The 16652-nt window shown below is 44.7% G+C and overlaps 1 protein-coding gene across 1 annotated transcript in view; it reads right to left on the bottom strand.

The window, feature by feature from the left end:
* Positions 1 to 16652, bottom strand: part of LOC120937495 (retinol dehydrogenase 13-like) — a 73653-nt gene that overhangs the window by 31938 nt on the left and 25063 nt on the right. Inside the window, exon 3 of the mRNA XM_040350762.1 lies at positions 2659 to 2814. Within this exon, the coding sequence (XP_040206696.1) occupies positions 2659 to 2814 (156 nt within the window). The remainder of the gene's footprint in view (positions 1 to 2658; positions 2815 to 16652) is intronic.

Raw genomic sequence — 16652 nt, 5'->3', positions numbered from 1 at the left:
ACGTTTTTAACATTGTCGTTTTTAACGTTGTAAAAAATGGTCGTGTGTGGGCTAAAACGACGTTAAAAACCCATGCATGCTCAGAAGTTATGAGACGGGAGCGCTCGTTCTGGTAAAACTAGCGTTCGTAATGGAGTAAGCACATTCATCACACTGTAACAGACTGAAAAGCGCAAATCGTCTTTTACGAACACGAAATCAGCAAAAGCAGCCACAAGGGTGGCGCCATCCGAATGGAACTTCCCCTTAATAGTGCCGTTGTACGTCACTGCGCTTTGCTAGAGCCACACAGAGAAGCTATAGCTAGGGTTCTGTTTCAGGCCCGTAGACTAATTATTTTACATCAGACGTCTGTAGAACCTTCCACTAAATGCAGATGCTCAGGCTGGAAAAAATGCATATATCAACATAGTTGATGTACAGGTAAATTCAAGAAAGATTGGTCCCTGTGCTTGGATACTCTGGGATTAAGCCCTCTCTATCTAGAGGTGGACAGGCTACTTCTCTTATTGTGAGGGTACACCTTCCAATATTCTTTTCTTTTGAAGAACTGCAATGGTACTTTATGGCAGGGTTTGACAAATTTGCTTGGAATCTAGGAGCCAGCTAAAAAAGTTAGGAGCCAGAAAACGCACCCCGTCCCGACGAGCTTGTGCGCAGAAGCGAACACATACGTGAGCAGCGCCCGCATATGTAAACGGTATTCAAACCACACGTGAGGTATCGCAGCGATTGGTAGAACGAGAGCAATAATTCTAGCCCTAGACCTCCTCTGTAACTCAAAACATGCAACCTGTAGATTTTTTTAAACGTCGCCTATGAAGATTTTAAAGGGTAAAAGTTTGTCGGCATTCCACGAGCGGACGCAATTTTGAAGCGTGACATGTTGGGTATGAATTTACTCGGCGTAACATTATCTTTCATAATATTAAAAAAAATGGGGATAACTTTACTGTTGTCTTATTTTTTAATTTAAAAAAGTGTAATTTTTTCCCAAAAAAGTGCGCTTGTAAGACCGCTGCGCAAATACGGCGTGACAGAAAGTATTGCAATGATCGCCATTTTATTCTCTAGGGTGTTAGGATAAAAAATATATATAATGTTTGGGGGTTCTAATTAGAGGGAAGACGATGGCAGTGAAAATAGTGAAAAATGACATTAGAATTGCTGTTTAACTTGTAATGCTTAACTTGTAATACCAACGGCCACCACCAGATGGCGCCAGCTTACACATCTGGTGGTAATAACTTGTAATACCAACGGCTCACCACCAGATGGCGCCAGCTCACAAAAAAAAGTCGCCAGGACCCTATTTCTAGTCGCCATGGCGACCGGGATTTGTCGAGCCCTGCTTTATGGTGTGCATGGTACATTTGTAGACGTACTGTAATTGTTTGGATACTTAACAATCTGTGCATATATGGATATTGTTAGTATCGAATACAAGCATTGTATTGTGTCATGATTACTCTGGCAATTGTAAAACTTTGCAGTTGATTCTCTGGCAAATTTTTAATAAATAATAAAAAAATAATTAAAACTTCTAAAATTAAAAGCCAGCAGCTACAAATACCGCAGCTGATGACTTAATAAATATGACACTTACCTGTCCTGGAGTCCAGCAATGTCGGCACCGCAGCTGATGTTTCCATCAGCTGTCGTGTGCTGCCGCCACCTTTGCCGGTAAGCGAACCCGATAGTGAAGCATTACGGCTTCACGCCGGGTCCCTACTGCGCATGCACGAGGCACAGCTGCGCTCTCCTACTGGTCTGGCTGCGGGGGAAGGAGGGGGAAACCCGAGCTGCTGACGTAATGCGCCGTGGTCCAGCCTCCCAAAAGTGGGGATGGGGTATTTTGACAGGTCCCCCCCCCCCCCCCGAAAAGGTGCCAAATGTGGCACCGGAGGGGGGAGGAGACATATAAGCGGAAGTTCCACTTTTAGGTAACAATAATTGTTTGGTTATGAGAGTAACAGCAACGAGAACTATACAAAAATGTGTTTATTCTTACATTAAATACAAACAAAATGTTTGAGTAGTACCTCTCATTTTGTGAAGATATTACCATAAGGACATCTTAAAGTGGTAGTAAACTCTTTACTACCACTTTTACCTACAGGTAAGCCTATAATAAGGCTTACCTGTAGGTATAAAAAATATCTCCTAAACCTGTACGGTTTAGGAGATATTCCCCTCGCAATGCGCCGCTGATTGCATCGGCGCATGCGCAGCGGGGAACCTCGGCTAAAGGCCCAGCAGCCGCCAGACCTTGCCGGAATGAAGTCTCCCGCCCGCATGCGCGGGAGTGACGACATCGCCGCTCCAGCCAATCACATCGCTGGAGCGGCGATACCCAGAAGACGCGCCGAGGCAAGATGACATCTCCCTTGGCGTGGACCAGGTAAGTTCTCCACACCTCGTTCCAAGGTAAGTATTTCATAATGAGCTAGTATGCGGTGTACAACCGCTTTAAGCTTACTGGCGCTGAGGTTCTTGTAGGATTTATTCAAACTTGTTTGTGAAATTGGCGCACCATAATTAATATTCTATTTTTCATTGTGTTGTCCTTTCTTTTTCATAGTATTGCCCTTGGCATGCCTCCTGTATATACATTCTGTGTTCTTTGGTTTTCAAAGAACATCAATTAAAAAATATTACCCTTTAGTATGTCCTTTGCAAATTCTTTGATCGACCTTGTTGATGCCAAGTCCAGATGTTTGGCAGACACATTATGATTAAGGGTCTTGCCACGGATTTCTCTTGCAGCATTTTCACACTTCTCCATATCTCTACATGCCATAATTACTCTGGCACCTGTACGTTAATGACAAAAAAAAAAAATTAGATAAAAGTTTTAATTTCTAAGCATGCACACATGGAATTCAGTAAAGGTGAGCAACTCAAAAAGGTGTAAAGTAACTATCAGTATTTTGACAAAGACTATGGACATGTGACAATGGTGCTGATTTACTAAAACTGGAGAGTGCAAAATCTGGTGCAGCTGTGCAGGGTAGCCAATCAGCTTCTAACTTCAGCTTGTTCAATTAGGCTCCATGCACACTGGAGCTAGCGCATAAACGGATGTTTTTTGGAGTTTGGGCATTTTTTTTAAAGCCCATTAACTCCACTCTATGTTATCCTATGTGTTCATGCACACATGTAGGTTTTTTGACGTTTATCAGCAGTGGAGTTTTTTGTGCTGTTTTCTGAACGCCCTAAAATCGCGTTCAGGAGTCGTTTTTTTGACCACAAAAAATGCCAAACACTCATAAACGTTGATAAACTTTTAAAAAACGTGGCTCACCAGTGTTTAACGTTTTTGATCCATATAAAAAAAAAAAAAAGCTTAAAAACGCTAACGTGTAAAAATGCTAAAAAAACGATAATAAGCGATATTGTAAAAACATTACAAAAACTTAGAAAGACTCACTGCAAAGCTACTGACGTTTTTATAACATTATTTTAGCATCCAGTGTGCATGGAGCCTTAAGCTTTGAAAAAAAAAAATCTGGAAGCCGATTGGGTTCTATGCAGAGCTGCACCAGAATTTGCGCTCTCCAGTTTTAGTAAATCAACCGCATTTTGTCTCAAACTGTGCTTTCATCAGGACTCATTTACACCACAATCCCCAAATCCATTTTGCAGTTTCGCATGTGTGTTTACATGCATTTTTAAAAACAAATTTTATATATATATATATATATATATAAAATTTACATGTGTTCAAGGTGCATTCAAGAGAGACGAAATGCACTTCTAAGCATGCACACCTAGTATTCAGTAAAGGTGAGCAGCTCAATAAGGTATAAACTACCAGTATTTCCAGAAAGTCTTTTGACACATGTGCGTGTCTCTTTAAAACTGTGCCTGCATTAGGATTCATTTACGCTGCAATCTCTGCTTCAGTGTGCAGTTCTACATGCATTTGTAAAGCTTTTGCAGTGTTTTTTTTTTTAGAGTTGGATTTAAATGCATTCACAGTGCCTTCACATTTATTTTGAAAGTACATGAAACCACCTTAACGGAGTGAAATTGGCTCATTGAAATACATTTATTTTTCTTGCCTATGCAATTTCGTACTGCACTTAAAGCGGGGGTTCACCCTTAGAGGGCACTTTTCCCCCTTAGATTCCAGCTCGTTTTTACTAGGGGAATCGGCTATTTATTTTAAAATATGTGCAGTACTTACCCGTTTACGAGATGCATCCTCTCCGTCGCCTCTCCTTCTTGATTGACAGGCTTCTGAGAGGCTTCCGACGGTCGCATCCATCGCGTCACGATTTTCCGAAAGAAGCCGAACGTCGGTGCGCAGGCGCAGTATAGAGCCGCACCGACGTTCGGCTTCTTTCGGCTACGAGTGACGCGATGGATGCGACCGTCGGAAGCCTCTCGGAAGGCTGTCAATCAAGAAGGAACGCCCGCTCCCGAAGACCCATACCCGGAAGCGACGGAAGAAGATGCAGCTCGAAAACGGGTAAGTACTGCTCATATTTTAATACAAATAGCCGATTCCCCTAGACCGAACGAGCAGGAAGCTATGGGGAGAAATTTTTTTTTTTTACAAATGGGTGAACTCCCGCTTTAAAATTGCATTTGACAGTATCTGGTCTAAACAAGCCTTTATGTGCAATCTATACTACCCCCCGATCAAATTAATCTAAATGTCACTTTCCAGAGGAGGGTCCTACCTCCTCCAGTCAAGCCAAGTCAAATAAAGAAGAAGTTCCCTCCCCGTCACCTCTGGCCACAATTGGACCAGAACTCTTTGCTGCCCTGAGAGACTTTGTTTCAAAATGTCAGAGAGACCCTCCAACATACTCTGCAACTGGGTATCGGAAGCTCAGGGTTTTCTCTGGAAGACAACCAGTGCCTACAGGGGAGGACAGCTTTGAAGAGTGGCTGGACCAGGCCGCACAAGCCTTGGATGAATGTGACATTCCTGAGACCCACAAGAAACAGAGAATCACAGAGAGCTTGAAAGGGCCTGCCTCAGAAGCCATCGGCAATTTAAAGCTCAGCAAGCGAGATTGTGTTGCTCAAGACTAGCTAAACATTCTGCAAGATGTGTTTGGGCGCACAGAGAAAGATTCTGATCTCCAGAGTGCCCCGGTGAAGGAGTCATCCGGGTGTCCATCTACATTAGCTAGCTCCAAAACACACAACAAAGCTGGGAGACTGCAGCAGGAGTCCAAACCTCTGCAGAGGGCTCCTGTTGTTGCCTCCGAGCGAATCAGTGTCCCACTCCCTTTGAGCCATGCTACTCGGCGTCAGAGAGTCAATGCACACCAGACCCTACAGAGATTTAAGACAGATCAGAGCTCCTGCAAGAAAGGAGTGCGGATACAAGCTACGGACAGGCCAAGCCTGCCACTTTCCACAAATTCCCTGCCAAGCTAGTGGGGCCCTCTCTGGTTGTCCAAGTAGAAGGAATCTATACCAAGGCCCTCCTGGATACTGGAGCTCAAGTGACTCTCCTCTACAGAGACTTCTATGACAGGCACCTCAATCACCTGCCACTACAGAAGTTAGAAGAGCTAGAGATATGGGGCATTGTAACTCAGAACTTCCCCTACGATGGCTATCTACCATCCAAACTGACCTTCAACCCTTCTGTAGCTGGGAAGGCTGAGACCTTTGACACTTTGGTAGTGGCAGGGGCGAGTAAAAGTTCCATCATCATCGGGACTAATACTGACCTTGTCAGGAGACTGTTAACACATCTTGCCCAAGAGCAGGACACTCCAACTACAGGTGTGCACCCCATGTTGAGACAAGCCCATCAGCGCCTGGTGCAAGAACAGAGGGCCCCAGCTGAAGGAGTGGGAAAGATCTGGCGCTTGGACCGGAGTGAGAAAGTGTTGCAGTCTGGTGACGTAGCTTGCTTGAGAGCATCAATCAAGCTTAATTGGAAGCAACCAGGCCCTTTCATCGTCCTTGAAGCTGACAGGCAGAAAGAAGACATGGGGGTGGAGATAATTCCTGAAGTGGTTCCAACTAAGGCGTTGCAGAGAAGTCACGGGAAGATCTCAGTTAGTGTTCGCAACATAACAACCTCACCTGTGAAGATGCCGGCTCAGATGTTGTTGGGCCAAGTGAACCCGGCCACCCCAGTCTCACCGTCTGATTTGGTGGGCAGAGAAAAGCATGGACTACCTGTAGAGGAGTTTTATCCGAAGAACACTCTCCTCTATCCGGAATGGAAAGAAAGAGACAAAATTCAGCTCTCGAGATGGCAGGCCGCATTCTCAAAGAGTGAATTCGATGTGGGGTGTGCAAAGAGCGCTCAACACCGGATCCGTCTGCAAGAAGACAAGCCGTTCAGAGAGAGAGAGAGAGAGAGAGAGTCCGACACATTCCTTTAGGGCAGTGGTTCTCAACTCCTGTCCTCAGGACCCACTAACAGGCCAGGTTTGCAAGATAACCGAAAAACATCACAGGTGATATCATTTGCTGCTCGGTTATTGCAGTATTCTAGTCTGCATCTCCCCAAAGTAATACTTATTCTGGCCTGTTAGTGGGTCCCGAGGACAGGCTTTGAGAACCACTGCTTTAGGGGACCTGGAAGACCTGCGTTAACAATTGGCAGAATTGAAGAAAGCAGGTATCAATGTATCATCCGAGAGTCCCGGAGCCCATACACTTCTCAGATAGTGGTGGCACGGAAGAAGAATGGATCACTGAGGCTTTGTATCGACTATAAAACACTCAACATGAGGACCATTCCTGACCACACCACGGATAGAAGACGATTTGCAGAGCCTGTCAGGAGCTATGTGGTTCAGCGTACTGGACCTGAAGAGCGGGTACTATCAAATCCCCATGCATCCTGAGAATAGGGAGAAAACTGCCTTTATCACCCCGGTGGGGTTCTTTGAGTTCAACCGCATGCCTCAGGGCTTGTCTGGTGCCCCAGCCACTTTCCAAAGGTTCATAGAGAAGACCTTGGGTGACATGAACCTTATAGAGGTGTTGGTGTACTTAGATGACATCATCATCTTTGGGAAGACCCTGGAAGAGCATGAAGAGCATCTGCACAAGGTCCTAAAAAGACTCTATGATGAATGGTTGAAGGTGTCTCTGGAGAAGTGCCAGTTATATCAACCCTCGGTCAACTATCTTGGTCACATCGTGTCTGCCGACGGAGTGGCCACAGACCCCCAGAAGCTAGAAAATCACTTCCTTGCCGAAGCCCACTAATGTGACTGAACTCAGGTCCTTCCTGGGGTTCTGCTCCTACCACAGTGGCCCCACTGAGGGAGTTTGTGGAAACGTAACGCGTACGGGGGAGGAGCTGTCCGACGTTGCCCGCTGCCTTCCTTTGTAAAAATGTTGTGTTTGTATTATATGCTGCCGTTCAAGCTTCTTTTGTGTGAGTAGTTCTCATTTATATTCAATACATTTTTAGTATTGATTAAACAGAGAGCACTTAGATCTTTCTTCTCTATTTATGGTCCGAAATTCTTGCTGACTTCCGAGGAATCTGACATGAATATATGTCATTTGGTTTACCTGCGGGATTGATTTCTGCTTGCATGACTACCTGGTAATACAGGAGTCCATGCCTTAAGGTGAGAGTAGCCAATCCTATCAGAGGTGGAGGGATCACCAATTATTTTGCCAACGCCACCGGTGAAGTTTGTCTGGAATTTGTTGTCACATTTTTGGACTTTATTTCACTTTGTCATTTGGACTTTTTCACAGAATTTTTGGATTTGTTGTATTATTTGGAATTTTGTAAACTATATTTGTATTTTTGCGCTGCACTTAACATTTTTATTTTACGCATTTATTGGATTTTGTGAATTTCCTTCAGTGTTCAGCTTGCGTTTAAATAAGGGGGGATTATTATTCACAATATTATAAGTTTGTTTTTTTTGCGCCGATTGCACCTTTTTGGTTTTATATATTGAAGTGGGCAGTAGTGGATAAACTGAGGGATTATCTATATGGAGCGGAGTTTGTGATTAAGACAATAATCCTCTCAATTACATCCTCAACACTGCCAAGTTGGATGCCATAGGTCACAGATGGTTGGCTGCCCTATCGGAGTTTACTTTCAGCCTGAACTATTGACCAGGGTCGGAACAAGGTCCCATTGCTCCAGTGATCCCCCAGAATAGTGGACCCGGTTGACACCTGAAGGAGAACGAGCTTTGTGTCAGGGAGCAAAACACCAAGCTAGAGGAAGATCCAGGACCGAACCCATTGGAGTTTCAGCTGCTGATTTTCCCAAATGTTATTGCAATGTCACCCAAGTCGGGGATGAAGGTCTGCCGAAGCTTTAAAAGAAGGATTTATGGAGGAACCAGTTGGAAGATCCCCTCTGTAACTTGGCATTAAAGGCCTTGGAGAACCAACGCCCCTGACTCCCCGAAGGAGGCCTGCCTACTGCACCGAGAGAGGGATCGGTTGCAACTGCATCACGTGGTGGTCTACCGAAGGGGCCCCTCTGATGATCACGAACAGAAATGGCAGCTATTTCTACCGGAAAAACACAGGGAGACAAAACTGACTTCTCTTCACGACAACCATGGCCACTTAGTGCCCGAGAGGACTTTCCACCTGGTGAGGAACTGATTCTACTGGCCCTGCATGCGGGCTGAAGTCGAGGGCTACTGCCACTCCTGTATCAGATGCATCCAAAGAAAAACTTTGCCTCACCGAGCCGCCCCAGTGGGCCATCTTCAGAGTCAGGGACCCATGGAGCTGGTGTGCATTGACTTTCTGTGCTTGGAGCCAGATATGAGTGGACAGGGAAATATCCTGGTAGTGACTGACCACTTCACTAGGTATGCCCAGGCCTTTCCCACAAAGGATAGACAAGCATCCACGGTGGCCAAGGTCTTGGTGGAGAAGTTCTTTGTACACTATGACCTGCCCCAACGCATCCATTCTGATCAAGGGAGAGATTTCAAAAGCAGCCTCAAGAGACTTTTAGACTTGTTAGGCATTATGAAGTCCATAACCACCCCATACCATCCTCAAGGAGATCCTCAGCCAGAAAGGTTCAACCGAACCCTTCTGGATATGCTTGGGACTTTGAGTTTGGAGAAGAAGCAGCACTGGAGCAAGCATGTAGCTGCCATTGTGCACGCTTAAAACAACATTGCAAATGATGCCACAGGATACTCCCCTTACCGTTTAATGTTTGGACGGGAGGCACGGTTGCCAGTAGACTTGGCTTTTGGCACATCCTTAGATCATACTTCAGCAACATCCCACCGAGGGTATGTAGACCACCTGTGGAAAAGTCTGAAGAACGCCTATGAAAAGGCCCAAGCTACCTCAAATGCACAAGGACTAAGAAATAAAAGGACTTTTGATCTCAGAGTCCGAGTGCAGGATTTGCAACCAAGTGACGGGGTGCTGCTAAGGAATCTGGGTGTCCCTGGAAAGCACCAAAATAAATTATTATTCTGGCATCAGTGGATATCATAGCTGCTTACCTATGAAGCAGGCAGTAAGCACACTCATCAGGACTTGCAACAGGAGGAACTTTTAAACATAGTTTAATAAATGTCAACATTTAGGTGGGGCACAACCTGCTTACCAACACGTTCCAATCTTTCCACTTTGCCCTTTGGCAGAGCTCGGCTGTCGGCCCATGCAGAACCATCTCCTGTCCACCCCTTCTCTTCTCCTCCCCACCTCTTTCTTTTTACCTTCCCCAGGTAAACATTCATTCCTTGTTTTCTTTTTCACCTCTGTCTAACCTCAATCTTTTTCTAATTTCCGCTTTTTCTTACTCCTCTTTATTGTCTTAGTGCTTCCTCCATGAACAGATTGCCATTTTCTACCTCCTTAACTCCAAAGAGGCATCTTCATCTTCTAACATGGAGCACTCACCATTAAACCTCTCAGGGTCTCCATTTCCTTTTCTGGCAATGAGGCACCTGACATCCAATTGTTCATGCTGCTTTGTTCTTGCTAATGACTTACTGTATATCAACATGCCATTCTACATTTCCCTTTTTAACCACTTGAGGACCATCCGCCAGTTATACTGCGGCAGGTTGGCTCCCTTGGGCGAGCCATCGTAGCTTTATGTTTAGCCGCTTTAAGACCACTAGGGGGCACGAGGACAGAGCCGATGCACGTGCCCGGCGGCCACGATGTTCGCCAGGAACCCACGATCACTCCTGAGAGAAACAGAACAGAGATCTGTCAGTGTGAATAGACAGATCTCTGTTCTGTCAGGAGAGAGGAGACAGATCTGTTGTTCATACTAAGTATGAACAGCGATTGGTCTCCTCCTCCAAGCAGTCCCACCCCCCCACAGTTAGAATCACTCAATAGGACACACATTTAACCCCTTGATCGCCCCCTAGTGTTAACCCCTTTCCTACCAATGACATTATACAGTAATCAGTGGCTATATTTAGCTCTGATCGCTGTATAAAATGTCAATGGTCTCAAAAAAAAAAGTATCAAAAGTGTCTGATCTGTTTGAAGCAATGTCGCATTCCCACTAAAAATCGAAGATATCCGCCATTACTAGTAAAAAATATATATATTAATTAGGGCTGTGCAAATTAACGTTTAATCGATTAATCTTTAATTTTTTTGATCGATCAAAAACTTTTTGATCGATTAAATTTTATTTTGACTTGTACTGGGCCATCAGGTAACTCCATCGGAGAACGGGTGACGTCAGACACCAGCGGGGCTTGCCGTATCCATCTGAAGGGCTCCTTTGCTGTGCCTTCATATCTGCATGCCGGCGGGACCTTACTATCTGCCACATGCAAGGGCTGTTATCACTTCCCTCTATCAACCTGGGATTCTACAACCATCCATTGGGAGTTGTGATAGTTCCCTTCATGGGACATCTACATGCCGACGGACTGATGTTAACCTCTCCTCATCTGGATTCAGCAGTGGTATCGTTGTACACATTTTTATACCAGTATCATACTTAGCTACATGTTTTTATGACTGCTTTTGCTACCGTTTGGTATTACTCGCACCATTTTTACAGTTTATGTAGCTACATTGATTTTATCTCCAGTGCAATATTTATTTGGTTACCTACTTGAAGACTATAAAAGTTTTAATGCTATTCCCATCGAGCGCTGCCTTTGTGTGTTTTTTGTATCCTGCTATCCATTTTTCCAGTTGTTGGTAGCTGCACTGGGAATCACCCTGCAAGGAGATTAGCTAAAAGTAGTTGGATCTGTATGTGCGTTATAATTAATCGAAATTAGTCGATTAATCGATTTAAAAAAAAAAAAACGATTAATCGAACAGAAAAATTTTGATCAGTAACAGCCCTAATAATAATAAAAATGCCATAAATATATCCCCTATTTTGTAGATGCTATAACTTTTGCGCAAACCAATCAATATATGCTTATTGCTATTTTTTTACCAAAAATACGTAGAAGAATACATATCGGCCTTTTTAGATTTTTCGGGGGAATATTTATTGTAGCAAAAAGTAAAAAATATTGGGTTTTTTTTAGCGCAAAAAAAAAAACTGCAGAGTTGATCAAATACCACCAAAAGCATTGCAAGACCGCAAAATTGTCAGTTAAAGCGACGCAATGCCATATCGCAAAAAAAATAAATTACCTAGTCATTAAGGGGGCAAATCCTTCCGGGGGCTTAAGTGGTCAAACTCGCCTGTTTACCCGATCATCTCATGTACCATTTCCACGTTTCTCTGCACATTGTCTGGTAAAGAAAAATCTACAAAAACCCAGTAAATCTTTTTTGAAACAATCTTTCCACCTCACTAGTGCAGTGCAGGGTCGCCAATTCCGGTTTGTGGCACTGCCATTCGGACTGTATGCTGTTCCCAGATTGTTCACCAAGGCCTTGGCTCTGGTTCTGGGGCTCCTACGTACAGTACATAAGTAACCTATCAACCTAATTAGTTGCAAATTGTCTTTCAGCTCTTCCTTGTTCGTACTACTTACTTTGCCAGATTTTTGTTGCCTTGTTCCACTGTTTTGAGATGTGTTGCTGCCATCAATTTCAAAATTACCTTATTGTTTTCTATTGTGATTAAAATATGGGTTTATGAGATTTGCAAATCATTGCATTCAGTTTTTACGTAGATTTTACACAGTGTCCCAACGTTTTTTGAAATTGAGGTTGTATTTAAAAAGTGACACGGAACTCTAGACTTTGGCTCTAAGGCATGGTTATATAAGGTTGAATTGAATTTACGTATATTAGACTTCAGCCTAAAGAATGTAGTTTTAACTCAAGAACAAAAATGTATTGGATAATGGGTCCCTAGATGGAAGAACAGCATTATCATCCAAGGACAGGACTACAGAACGCCACCCTTCTTCTCAATAAAATAACATAGGCTTTTTTTTCCCTTTATTTTCACCTGATGATCCAGTCATTTCTGTGTTAGGGTGTCTCTATTCCACTGGAAAAACAACAAAGACACCAGCATTGGCAATCTAGGGAGAGGGTAATGTTAGATGGACTTGACAAACAAATTAAAGCTAAGCTCCAAAACATATTTTAGCAGTTAAAGCAACATTTGCTTTTTCTCTTTTGAAATTATGCTTGGATAACACTACTGCGATGTGCTTTTGATACGATTTTCAGTGCGATTATATTCGATGCAGTTAGTATATTCTATGGAACCAAATTGCACTGAAATAGCACAGGAATATTTTTAAAAATCACCCTACACAGAGTCGTATTCATGTGAACAGGCACCATTGAAAATACTGCAATTTCCCTTGTCATGGGAGTCAAATGTTTTTTCTCAACCCTCTAACTGCCACTTTTCTTGGACAGCTTGTTCTGGAAAAATAAAAGTGAAAAATAACTGACTTACTGTCAGGATCATCAGGTGAAAAAAAAAAAGCCTAAAAAAAAGAAAATGCAGCCACCAATATACAGTATGCAATATATACAATTTTTGTTTTGGGGTTTAACACCACTTTAAGTATTTTAGTGACTAGGAAATATTTGTTTTTCTTTTCTTAGAATTGAAGGCACTGAATTATTTTTGAATAAGGGGACACTGATCTTTTTTTTAACTATACTAAGAATGTGACTATGTATGTATGTCACGGGTAACTTTACTTCAATTTTAAAAGCCGGGTTTAGTTTAAAAATACACTTTGTTTATTGTTACTTTCAACAACTGCTGTAGCTTCAATTTGCAATGTTAACTGGTGTATATTTGCCAGTCATGCTTATGAAAGTATAAAATTACTATGATGTTTACACAGACAAGTAATAAGCATCTGGTAACTAACTGCCATGTTATTGCTAGGGCACCAGTGGTGTAGGGCAGTAGTTGTCAACCTCTTTGATACCAGGACCCAATAAATTCTAACAAAACCTTCCATGCCTTAAGGCCCCTTTCACACGGACAGATATAATGGTGCTTTTAGCGGCGGATTTTCTAGTTTTCTACCGCAGCTAAAAGCACACAATGCTTTCCTATGGCCCCATTCACACACAGCGTTTAGCTGCGATTTTGTTACATGCGGTTTAATGCGAATAGAAAAAATAGAATTAAATGCGTCCAGGTGCAATGTAGCGCAGTATATGCACGTAACCGCAGGTAATCGCAGTCTTTTGTGTCAACTGCGGATAGCAGCGTAAAAAATAAATAAAAAAAAAAAACGAACAACAGGAAGCACATCATAATCAAAAAAAAACAAAAAAAAACATTGCTATGGGATTGACTATGGTAGCTAAACGCGGCCGCGTGTAATCGCAATGTACCAAGGCAGCTAATCGCAGCCTTGAATTTCACAGAAAATTTACATGCTTTTAACTGCGGCAAAACAGCCGTCCGTGTGAAAGGCGCCTAACAGGAAGAATACTTTTTTACTCACACAATAAAAGTTTGGAAAACAAAAACATATATTGAAATGCTGGAAGGCTCTACATGTGGGGTGGGGAGGTTGTATAGTTTGTGGAGTGGGCAAGGCTATGTTCACACTAATCCGAATTTGTCCTGCGACTTCATGTCCGACTTCCATGCAACTTCAATGAACAGGATACGACTATATCAAGTTCTTTGATATACAATGTACCCCATACCCATTCACAAAAAAAAAAAAAAAAAAGAAGACGAAAAGAAGTGTAGTGTTTACAAAGAACGAGAGAAGGTTATCGAAAGTCCTTTATCATATTTAATGAAGAATGTCCCTTGTTGTAGCTCCATGTCTTCTCTCTCCGCTGACCTGGTCCTCCTCCAACGCTGGCTCCCCCTGTCAGGTCCAGTGTCTGCCAGTTCTTATATAGCCATAAGGCATGGCCATCTGGGAAAGTCAACCGGAGATCCCGCCCCTCATGTCACATGGAGTCCCTGGATGGCCACATCCCATGGCTATATAAGACCTCGCAGACACTGGACCAGACACAACAGCGGGAGCCAACCTCGGAGGAGGACCAGGTTGGCGGTGGAAGAAGTCATTGGCAGAGGGAGAACTAGGAGAAGAAGTGGACAGAGAAAAACCCGGGAGAAGAATCATTTTTAATAAAGGACTTGTCGCTTGTTTTTGTAAAACTACACATTTTTTTTGGTGAATGGGTAGGGGTACACCATACTCATTCACATAGACCGCCCTGCCCCAAAGCGCCCACCACCTATGTTGAAAGCATGTGGCCTGGTCTTCTCTTGATAGTAGACTTCACTTGTCTGGATGTTGTGAATGCAGAGAATCCTGCAATTATCCGCTACTGTTGTCTTCCATGGACGTCCAGGCCTTTTTATGTTGCTGAGCTCACCAGTGCCTTCTTCTATTCCAGGGGTGGGCAATTATTTTTTCGATGGGGCCACATGAGAAACTAAAAATATTTTGGAGGGCCGGGCCAAAAGGCTAAACTCAATACTGCATAAAATCAATTGTATTTCTTTATAAAAAGCAGTAAATATCATGACACAGGAGGGGGACAGACGCTGGGGACATGACACAGGAGGGGGACAGACGCTGGGGACATGACACAGGAGGGGGACAGACGCTGGGGACATGACACAGGAGGGGGACAGACGCTGGGGACATGACACAGGAGGGGGACAGACGCTGGGGACATGACACAGGAGGGGGACAGACGCTGGGGACATGACACAGGAGGGGGACAGACGCTGGGGACATGACACAGAAGGGGGACAGATGCTGGGGACATGACACAGGAGGGGGACAGAGGCTGGGGACAGGCAGCCACTGTTTAATCAATAACAATTGATTAAACAGTGGCTGCATGTGATGGCACAGTGGCTGCGTGTGATGGCACAGTGGTTGCGTTTGATGGGCACAGTGGCGACAATTGATGGCACAGTGGCTGCGTGTGATGGGCACAGTGGCAACAATTGATGGCACAGTGACTGCGTGTGTTGGCACAGTGGCTGCATGTGATGGCACAGTGGCTGCGTTTGATGGGCACAGTGGCTGCGTGTGATTGGCAGAGTGGCTGCGTTTGATGGGCAGAGTGGCTGCGTGTTATTGGCACAGTGGCTGCGTGTGATTGGCACAGTGGCTGCGTGTGATTGGCACAGTGGCTGCATGTGATGGCACGGTGGCTGCGTTTGATGGGCACAGTGGCTGCGTGTGATTGGCACAGTGGCTGCGTTTGATGGGCAGAGTGGCTGCGTGTTATTGGCACAGTGGCTGCGTGTTATTGGCACAGTGGCTGCGTGTTATTGGCACAGTGACTGCGTTTGATGGGCACAGTGGCTGCGTGTGATTGGCACAGTGGCTGCATGTGATTGGCACAGTGGCTGCGTGTGATTGGCACAGTGGCTGCGTTTGATGGGAACAGTGGCTGCGTGTGATTGGCACAGTGGCTGCGTGTGATTGGCACAGTGGCTACGTGTGATTGGCACAGTGGCTGCGTGTGATTGGCACAGTGGCGACAATTTATGGTGGCGAAGTGGCTGCGTGTGTTGGCACAAGTGGCTGCGTGTGTTGGCACAAGTGGCTGCATGTGTTGGCACAAGTGGCTGCATGTGTTGGCACAAGTGGCTGCGTGTGATGGGCACAGTGACCCCTCCCGGCCCTGCCTACTGTTATCACTGCGGCGGGGAACATAACAGACAGCGTTCGTTTGAACAGCTGTTTTCCCCGCTGCGCATAGACACTCCCCCTTGGACGGATCTGTCCAATCGCGAGCAAGGGGGAGGGTCTATGTGACTCCCCCTTGCTCGCGATTGGACAGATCCGTCCAAGGGGAAGTGTCTATGCCATAGACACTCCCCCTTGGACGGATCTGTCCAATCGCGAGCAAGGGGGAGTGTCTATGTGACTCCCCCTTGCTCGCGATTGGACAGATCCGTCCAAGGGGGAGTGTCTATGCGCGGCGGGGAAAACAGCTGTTCAAACGAACGCTGTCTGTAATATTCCCCGCCACGGTGATTAACGTGGCAGCGGCGGGCGGGGGTGGGCCGGATTAAAAGGTCCGCCGGGCCGTATACGGCCCGCGGGCCGTAGTTTGCCCAGGTCTGTTCTATTCCATTTGTTTTTGAATCCTTACAATGGCCCGTTTCACTTGCATCGACAGCTCCTTTGAATGTATGATGTAGGTTCACAATAATAGATTTCAAATGCAAATACCACACTTAAAATCAACTCCAGTAGCCTACACCTGCCCAGGAAACGCTTTTGATTCAATTGTCCTATTATTTTTGGTCCCTTGAAAAAAAAAAAAGGGGGGTTGGCTATTCTCAA

This window comes from Rana temporaria, chromosome 4 (genome assembly GCF_905171775.1).
Source record: "Rana temporaria chromosome 4, aRanTem1.1, whole genome shotgun sequence".
Taxonomy (NCBI): Eukaryota; Metazoa; Chordata; class Amphibia; order Anura; family Ranidae; genus Rana; species Rana temporaria.
Note: the sequence above shows the minus strand (reverse complement) of the source record. Positions and strands in the feature narration are given on the sequence as shown.